Source organism: Montipora foliosa, chromosome 1 (assembly GCF_036669935.1).
Source record: "Montipora foliosa isolate CH-2021 chromosome 1, ASM3666993v2, whole genome shotgun sequence".
In the NCBI taxonomy this organism is placed as follows: Eukaryota; Metazoa; Cnidaria; class Anthozoa; order Scleractinia; family Acroporidae; genus Montipora; species Montipora foliosa.
The window spans coordinates 62761398-62771397 of NC_090869.1; the positions used below are offsets into that span (position 1 = coordinate 62761398).

The window sequence follows — 10000 nt, forward strand, 5'->3', positions numbered from 1 at the left end:
ACGTCACACATTGATGTCACGTGACGTTTTGGCCGCGCGATTCGAATGCCATTTTTGAAGGTAAAATAGCCCAACTTTGCGAGCTCGTAAAATCAACAATTTTTATCGTAGGAATCTCAAATTTTGGAATTTTGTATTTCAAACGTTATCACATGCACATGCACATGTTTTATTGTCTTTTCATCAGAGGAGAAAGAGGGAAGGAAAATTCGACGTCCTGCGAGTGCCCTTTTTTATAAGTTCTTCACTAGACCTAAAAGTCCTAAAAAATCCTCATCAATGAGTTAATTTACGAGTGCAGTGTGTCCGATAAAGAATCTCCGTCGCAAATGTCCAACATTTTGCTTGCGAATAGACATTGGGCCACCATATAAGTTGAAATTCTCTTGTACGAGACCACTCACCCTCTTGGTATTTAAGAAGACTTTTCGATCTGATCAGTGCTTGTCGTTTCCCAACGACTGCCAGCACGCTGCCCAACTAAAGCAATTTTATCCTGCGCCGTCAAGCCAGTAAACGCTGAAGCTGGTATCTCCTCGTTGTGACGAAAATAGGCCCTCTCTTTTAGCGGTACTGCTGTTAGATTAAACAAATCCGCAAGCCTGACAATGTCGTATGAATTGTAATCGAGTGCAAAGGCATGTATGACATCTTATTGTAATGGAGGGTTTTTGTTGCCGGCTGGCCTTTAAAAAAGGAAGCAGCAATATCGCATTTACTTTTGTTGTGAAATGAGGAGTTAAACATTAAAGTAGACTGCCTGGCGGAAATGTGTGACATGATGATGAGAAAATAATGTAAACAGACATGGAACGATTCACATGAAGAATTAACTCTTTCGGTTCTACTGTTACTATTTTTATTCCTGTGTCATACTGCACTTCGTGATCTCGATCTTCATAACAACTTTAATGAAAGGTTACGGTGTTATTATTATTGACGTGTGGTTTGGGATCACGTTGCTTTTTCACACCTTCGTTCCTGGACTGTGAGAAAAAGTATTCTAGGAATTTAACTTTACGTTCAAAATTCTTTGATGGGCCGTGGAAAAATTTGGCCGGCTCTGGCTCCTCGTCGGATGATTTAATAATAAAAGAATCACTGAATGGTCACTGTCAGTGGCACAAGGAATGTCGTTCTGCACTCTGAAAAGAGCAGTCTCAGTAGAGTGATAGAGCTTGTAAGCTGACGGGAACCATTCATCAAGTTGGTGGGTAGACTTTGAACACCATTTTCGTTTGAGATTGGACGAAAATTAGACTACTTCTCTCTTGACACGCTGCTTTGACGAAATGCGAATTAACAGAGGCCGTGTCACAGCTTCCTCAAGACTGCCACTTCTTTGATGAAAAATAGCAACTTCATCAAAAGGAATGTAATATTTCCATAAGTATTTTCGTGTAAGGACTAAAATAGAGTCAGTAACGTTGCCGAAATGAAAATGAATTGAAATTCGATCAAAATAGCCAACTTTTTTTTTCCCAAGTTTAGAGATGTCAAAAATTTAATGTGAACGCGTGGTGTCATGAGTTAGCTATGTGCAATCGCCAAATATAAAAGTTTCAAGTGAGGCTGTGATCCTTGTAGTTATGAACGCAATTTTGGCAATTGCCTAACCCTAACCCTGAAAAATTCAGGACTGAATTTGAACCCGTGACCTCGCGATACCGGTGCGACGCTCTAGGCAACTGAGCTATGAAGCCACTGACGTTGGGAGTCAGTCACTTGTGGGTCCTAATGTTCCCGTGATGAATGAATCATATATTGATCTGCGGATGTGAAATCAAGTGAAGCTATGATCCTCGCAATTGATTTCATATTCGCAGTTCAATAGGGAAGCAGGAATGACGCAGTGGTGAGAGCACTCGCCTTCCACCAATGTGTGCCGCGAGATCCATTCCCGGATTCTACGTGAATCTACATCCCCCATCGAAGTGCACTTAAACTTTCCTTTTGGGTTTATGTGCACTGTAATTTTCATTGAGTGATTAAGGTAAGAGCACTAAGGATCGCCAGGTAAAAGCCAGAAAGGTAAAGGTCCTTTTTAAGAGGGGACAGTGAACTAGGGTTACTGATAAACTTGTGGCTCTAGGTGCGCACCTTTTACCACCCCCCCCCCCCCCCTTCCTCCGTCAATGCTCCGTTCTACGGGTGCTCAAGGCTACAGCTACACAAATCAGAGGAAAGTCGAAACAGACGTCGATCGAATGAGACGGGGATCGAACTGGCGACCTCTAGTTGGTAAGGCCGCGCCTGTCTCTTGTACAGCAAAGTACGAGGTAGTCTTCGTCATCTGACTCGACTGCAGTTTCAACAGTCCTTTTGATAGGCCAGTTATGTGGCTCGAACACCACCTTAACTGAGAAGATAATGACTCGGAGACTCTCTTTGAAGTTATCGGTTTCCCCAGCCGTCAAAATATAGAACAGTTTTCCTGGCAAGCATAGTGCCTCTTTTTAGACAATCATTGCACAATGCCTCCGTTACGTAACCTAGGCATCAATTAACCCTTTTTCTTTTTAGACAATCATTGCACAATGCCTCCGTTACGTAACCTAGACATCAATTAACCCTTTTTCTTGTTAGACAATCATTGCACAATGCCTCCGTTACGTAACCTAGGCATCAATTAACCCTTTTTCTTTTAAACAATCATTGTACAATGCCTCCGATACGTAACCTAGGCATCAATTAACCCTTTTTCTTTTTAGACAATCATTGCACAATGCCTCCGTTACGTAACCTAGGCATCAATTAACTCTTTTTCTTTTTAGACAATCATTGCACAATGCCTCCGTTACGTAACCTAGGCATCAATTAACCCTTTTTCTTTTTAGACAATCATTGCACAATGCCTCCGTTACGTAACCTAGGCATCAATTAACCCTCTTCTTCAAAGACAGTTACACATATTTTGCTGTCTAGCGCCAGATGATTTTACTAGTCAACGTGGGCCTGTTCTTGGGGAACGTGTTCACAAAAAACTGAGAGAAAATGAATCTAAATGAAGCCTTCGTTGACGTTGCTGTCGAAGAATCGTAAGCTCCCTAATGTTAGAAATAAGTGGTTTGCAACCAGTCTCTAGAGACACATGACAATGCTGCAATGTACAATAGACCATTTTACAGTTGTAGCTAAGTTACCAGGCCTAAGAATGGAAGCGAGGCTACCGGTACCCCTGTTTTGATACAAACCTTGGTGCTTTTGTAATGTTAATACGGACTAATTAGAATGACAACATAATTTACATGATAAAGGCAGTGGGGGCTGTATCAAGACAAGGTCACCGGCAGCCTCGCAGCCATTCATAGGCTAGGTCGCTGAGCAAACAACTGCAAAATGGCCTATTGCTGCTGGACGAACAAAAAGAGCTACTGAGTGATCTTTTGTTTGCCCATAGAGCGTTTTCACATCACGTCACGGCGGCCATGTTAGTGTTCCAAAACAAAGAAATGGCAGACATGATGGTGTACCAAACTAATCCTCGGGGAGTTGAACTCTGATTTTTATGCAAATACTTTCTTTTGTTTCAGTAATCCAATACGGCTGCTGGTCACGTGAGTGAAAATGCTCTATATAAAGAACAAGACTTTGCCCTCAAGGGGAAAAAACGACAGGGCGGTGGTCCTTTTAGAAGAAAGAACATCCTTTTATTATAGCTTTTTTTTTCAGTATTTGCGCAGTATATTTTTCCCAACAGGCAAACTACCTGAAATCAAAAAAAGTTTCATTGGGTTTGGGGAAAGAGCAACTTTCGGCCCGTTTCCCTGTAAACGCGAAGCTTCGTCTCTATTTGCATTCGTAAAATTTTTCTTCACCACTTCATTTCATGGTTCAAAAGAACGGAAAGCTTCCGGCTACTTACAACTTATCTCATCACGTTGCAGCGATGCAAACAATATATTACTAACGATTAATATATATCAAATTTGAACTGGAAGCTATACAACAGCTAAACAATGCACGAAAACGATTCTCACGATTGTAAGAAAAACCTACTATCTCCTAGCAGTGTTTACACGTAGTATAATTGCAAGAGCGTATTTAAGAAGATCCTTAGCAAGTCTTCTTGGATTACTGTCACTTTTAAATGTATTGAAAGTTTCGCAAAGCCGAACGAACGTTCGTCTGTCTTCCGTGTATTGTTCGGAAAAAGTCGGGCCAAACTTGAACTTCGGCTTTGCATTGTTCACTTTCGTTCGAAGTCCGTTTTTTTCAAAACGCCTTCAAATATCGGCCCTTAGGACGGTTTCTGAAAAGCACGAACTTGGTCTCTCCACTGGTTCAGGAGTGTATGTAAATGTCAGTCCTGTTGGATAAATGACGCCATCCGAACGAACAAGACTGACTGCGACCTCAGTAGGCTGACGAACGAATCTCCAACCGCCACGTATCGCTGATATGTCAGGGACAACACACAAGAGACTTTCGCCACATCTGCAATGACAAGAGTGCAAAACTACTCTTACAACACAGCAACTTCAATTACAATGGGGAGTTTAAGAAACAGTACAACGAGGGCTACCACAACCAACAACAACGCCACAAAACAATAGTATCAAAAATAATTGTGCTACACATGCAGCGCGCATGCGCAATCTGCATCACAACGACTTAAAATCACCAAATAGGGTGTTTTAAGAAATGACGACAGCTACGACAACGACAACGGCACAAAGCAAGAATTTTATTGGTTGAAAACGAAAACTAATCGTGCTGCAGGTGAGAATTTCAGTGCATTTCTTTGCCCTACTCCGCAAAACAACAGCGTCAAATCACCAAATTTTAGGCTTTGACGACAACGAGGGCCATACAAATATAAACCAGTCATTTTCTATCTTTACTTTAAAACCGTTCGTACCCATCCAGTTGCAATTTGCTCCATGTATAACTTCTGTGCCATACAAGCAGCCTGGAGAAAAATTCTTTAAAACACCGTTCACCAAATTTGGAATAAAACAGAGAAAATTGGCTTAAATAGCCACATTATTTTCATGACAACAACACGTGAAAGCTAGCAAATATTGAACAATTAGACCCAAAGCCCGCAAGGTTTTGACGACAACGAGGGCCATACAAATATAAACCAGTCATTTTCTATCTTTACTTTAAAACCGTTCGTACCCATCCAGTTGCAATTTGCTCCATGTATGACTTCTGTGCCATACAGGCAGCCTGGAGAAAAATTCTTTAAAACACCGTTCACCAAATTTGGAATAAAACAGAGAAAACTGGCTTAAATAGCCACATTATCTTCATGACAACAACACGTGAAAGCTAGCAAATATTGAACAATTAGACCCAAAGCCCGCAAAGGATACGGGTCAATAGCCCATGAGGCGAAGCAGAATGGGCTATTGACCCGTGGCCCTTGAGGGCGAAGGGTCTAATTGTTTTAGTATCACCCAACTAGTCGGACAGAAAAGGCAATAACAAAGTTAGCAAATGCAAGTTCAAGAAATCTTTATTTGGGAATAAAACGAAAGAAAGTGTCACGCTTTTCGCTACTGGAGGACTATTACTAATAGTCCTCTAGTAGCGTAGCCAATCAAAATGCAGGATTTGCATTAGTCCACTAGTTGGGTGATAGAAGAGGTGTTAGAAGAGGAAAAAATGATCGCACTGCACGTGCGACACGCATTTCTGTACATTTGCCTCCTATACTCGTCAAAACAACAACGTAAAATGACCATTTCAGGTTTTGACGATAACGTGTACAAACAACAGTGAATCTTTGCTTCCGCTCTCTTCGCTTCAAATGCGTACGTACCAATGTGGTTATAGCATACTTCGTCCATAGTGTACAACATAAACAAGATTGAAACATACAATACAATACAATACAATACATACTTAATTGACCGCTCCCCATAGGGGCTTTTCAGAGACAATGAAACACAATCAACGAAACAACAGAACACAACAACTACATCTGTTAAGAATCCCAACTGGCCGGAGGCTAACCAGTTGGCTATTTACAAGTGCAGCTGGGAAGTTGAACCAGGGACTACCAGGATCAAATTCAACGAGTGGTCAGAGCAGGTCTTGAACCCGGAATCTCCAGATCTCAAGGCAAGCGCCCTAACCACTGGGCCACACTGAAAACATCGTGAAACACCAATAGTTTGACGTGACGTTTTCTTCGCCGTAGCGGTGGTGGTTTCTTAAACTCCCTATTAACTACATCATTCCTTGTTGGCCGGTCCTTGCTTGGTTTGTGGATTCTAAATTACTTACCTGTACATTGTTTCTGCTTCCACATCTCCGAACCAAACTTTCAAATTAGCAGTAAAATGTTCTCCTGTCAGCTCCAGCATGGCAACATCACCGCCACCATTCAACTACAGGTTTGGAAAGAGAGTACGAAATCACTAGGAAATTCTAGAGGAAGAATGACAAAGACTGACTCATGGAGAAACAACTGACTGGCCTGGCATTCCATCGGTTTCAACTCGTTGAAGTCGTTTTTTTTTTTTCAAGTTGCAATTTTTCTCGCGCTTTGAACCAGATACATGGAATTGCTACAAATTTGGATTGCTTCATTGCGCTGTTTCTACCTGATGTGATTGGTCGAAGAAATGACATTGGTATTTGTTTTACGACACTCGTTGGGCCATTTCTGAGTTGCCGTTTGCCTCTGGTTCAAAACGAGTCTTGGTGCTCAACTATTCAAATGATAATGAGTTTGATTTGCATGAAAATACGCCACTCCTTTCCATCTAAATACTTGTGCATCAGGACTCGCTTTGAAACGGAGGCAAACAGCAAATTTTACTCTTGGGACTGTAACATGCTATAGTGAACAGGATATCTATTTTTTTATGCAAAGAACCCTCCAAAAGGAATTGCATCATGAGATTGCGCAAGTAGTGAAAAGAGACCTCTTTATGTCAAACCAAGCTGTAACGTTGCCAAGGCGTTATGCCCTGTCATGTGAAGTCTTAAGATTACGCAAGGAAAGTGGTGAAAAGGTGGAAAGTTCAGGCAAATGTACATGTACATTGCTTTGCCAGTTCAAAAAAGGACCGCTTGAGGAACAGTGCAAAAAAGGTTGGATAGCTATAACAGTTGCGTTATAAGTTGATAATAAGGAAAAGTGATGAATTCGTTTGAAAAATGCTGCGGAGATAGCGGAATCAGTGAGCACACGCCTTCAACTAAGGTGGCCAGGGATAGGTTCCCAGACTTAATTGCCCTTTGTAGGTTGCGCTTTTTGGTTATCTACTCTGTCCTATGAAGTTTTTTCCTGCAGGGTAATCTTGTTTTCCCCTCTAATCATGTCAACAAACAACATTTGACTTGATTTCCTCTAGTTTGATTACATAATTTTGATAAGAGGGTCACATGTTAGACATCTGAATCATTAATGGCTTAAATAAAAGTGTTAAAAAACAGAGAATTTCTCATAACCAAACGGTGTACAGTGGGTACCCATAGTTGCCTGGTGCAAGAGGAAAGCCTCTTTCTCTGAGGGACAAATCCTGCAGGAAATAATCACCATAATGACGATGACAATGCAATGGCGATGATGTATCAGTTCCCGGAGGTCTTGTTTGGTCCCCCTGTTAACAAGACACTTAAGGTAAAGTTATGGTATTGCACGATGATACTGCTGTTAAGAAACTAAATGCCTGCTGTTGAACGTACCTGTAAATAGCTTACTATCGGGACAGGGGTGATGGGTGTTCTGACAGGACCATTTCCCTCAAAAAAACTGTATTCTGATTTGTCTGTACTTATTATTGTCCAGGAGGCTCCATCGTTGATCATCTCTTTATTCTGATCTTTTGGACAAGGTGTTGACTACAAAATTAATAATAAATTACAGCTTAGACATACAAGATTGTGGCGTCAGTGAAGAAATGAATGCCTGTTGACTACTTCGGTCTGGGTGATAATAGGTCCTTTGCATGTCCATGTCACGTGACATTGTCAATCATAAACAGAATGGTCGTGGTACAAAGTAGAAGTCAGAAATGTAAAGCGCGTGATGAAATTAGTAAGAAGGTCAATTTTGAGGCCCCTGACGTTTAGGTGAGAGATTTTACAGTGATTCTAATGCTTAAAACTTAACTAAGAGTTAGGTGAAAAACAGCTGCTGGCAAGCTTTGCCTTCGTTTACATTTTCAACTTCCAAAGTGCTCTTAACTCACACACTTAACCGTCAGTGGCTTCAAAATTAACAATCTTACTAATTTCATCTCGGTCTTTCTATTTCGACATTCTTTCTGTAACACGATCACTTCTTATGATTGACAAGGTCACGTGACATGTTCATGCGAAGGGCCTATTTTAAAAACTTTAAGGCAAAATTATTAGCTTACTTCAAGCGACGTATTTTGTCCCTTTAAAGGAAAACATCAGGCCCCAGTTGTTCGAAGGGTGGATAGCGCTGGATAAATCACTAGAGATAACTCAATTGGTTTTGCTAGTGTCTACGCTGGATAGTGATTCATCTGGTGGATAGCGCTATCCATCTTTTCAACAACCGAGGCCAGTTCTCTGTGTTGTCTGCTTGAGGGAAACATGGTTGGCATCACTGTCAGAGCAGTCTCCTCCAACCAATATGGACAGTATTAATATCCCGGCCCCAGTTGTTCAAATGATGGATAGCACTATCCGTCTGATAAATCACTATCCAGTGGATAAGTCGTGTAGCAAAACCAATTGCCCTATCCAATGGATAGTGATTTATCTGGTGGATAGCGTTATCCACCTTTTGAACAACTGGGGCCTACAGTGTAGTTGTTTGTGCTGTTTCTCACCCTCACCCCCCTCCCCTCCCCCGGGTTTTCCTTCAGTTTTCTGCCATTGCTTAAAGTCAGAATAAAGCTCAATCTACTTGAGAGAGCCATATGGGAAAATACATGGCAGAGAAAGATGTGGCTTTTTGGGGTACAGAGTATTCCTCGACTTACTTGAAACTGAATAATTCTCTCTTGTGAAAGACAGAGGTACATACGTTCTGTTTCTTTCATATAGAACGCCACCTGTAAAAATAGAGAGTCAAACTGTGAAGATGAAAAAAAAATTCAGCTCAACACCACCTGCCTGGACCTGGTTTGATTGCCTAGCTCCTTTGATACTCGCTGGAAGAGTGATTGAACCACTAATCCCTGAATAATCACTGATAAATACATCTCTTTACTGTGCACTGCCATTGCAGTCAGGGTAAAGGCACTGTTACACTGTGAAATGTTTCGTGCAACGTCTCGCAATGTTTTGGCGACATTGTGGTGGCACAAGTTGCACAAAACATTTCACACAGTGACATACCCTGCAACGGCCAAAATCGTTGCGAGACAAGTTGCACGAAAAGTAGAACTTAATTCTACTTTCGGAAACAGCTCTTGCAACTTGTCTCGCAACGATTTTGGCCGTTGCAGGGTATGTTACACTGTTAAATGTTTCGGGCAACTTGTCCCCCTACAATGTCGCCAAAACATTGCGAGACAAGTTGCATGAAACATTTCGCAGTGTAACAGTGCCTTAACATTAATTGATTCATTTCATATAATTAAGACGCGAGGCAAACACAACATACCTTATGAAGCTGGGACACTGGATCGTCAGCATCCAATAAAGCTGTTTGCTTGTCCACTTTTCGTATTATCTTAAAAGATTGAAAACTGCGATTAACAATCACATTATTACATGAGCTGTCAGTATGAACTATTGAATTCATCTGTAAAACACATGTTAAAAAGTAATACTATATGTCTAAACTATGGGCAACAGGCCACTGTTTTCAAATCCCTGCATGATTGACAGTCTGACAACGTTTTCAAATTCAAAGAAACCAATTAATTTGAACACAAATATCAAGCTCTTACAGAGAGCTTTACAGCTTTCGAAGAATGACAACATTTTTAAATTACCATACTAAGCTGGCAAAATCATCATCAATCAAGTTTTTTCATGTATGTTTGGTTGAGTAATAACTATATAACATTGACTTCTTGCCTTGTGCCAAAACCTTATTGTGCAAAGCTGCTGCGGA

General features: G+C 41.1%; 1 protein-coding gene across 4 annotated transcripts in view; it reads right to left on the bottom strand.

The window, feature by feature from the left end:
- Positions 1 to 3625: 3625 nt before the first annotated feature.
- Positions 3626 to 10000, bottom strand: part of LOC138004123 (recombining binding protein suppressor of hairless-like) — a 33505-nt gene continuing 27130 nt past the window's right edge. For 2 of the 4 annotated variants that reach the window (XM_068850565.1, XM_068850573.1), the window contains 5 exons: positions 9545 to 9613; positions 8919 to 8990; positions 7648 to 7803; positions 6238 to 6341; positions 4090 to 4437 (listed from right to left, as the gene is read on the bottom strand). In XM_068850565.1, the coding sequence (XP_068706666.1) occupies positions 4227 to 4437; positions 6238 to 6341; positions 7648 to 7803; positions 8919 to 8990; positions 9545 to 9613 (612 nt within the window). In that variant the 3' untranslated portion in view covers positions 4090 to 4226. Of the gene's footprint in view, positions 4438 to 6237; positions 6342 to 7647; positions 7804 to 8918; positions 8991 to 9544; positions 9614 to 10000 lie in introns of all 4 variants that reach the window. The other 2 variants (XM_068850550.1, XM_068850557.1) reach the window with 2 other exon arrangements.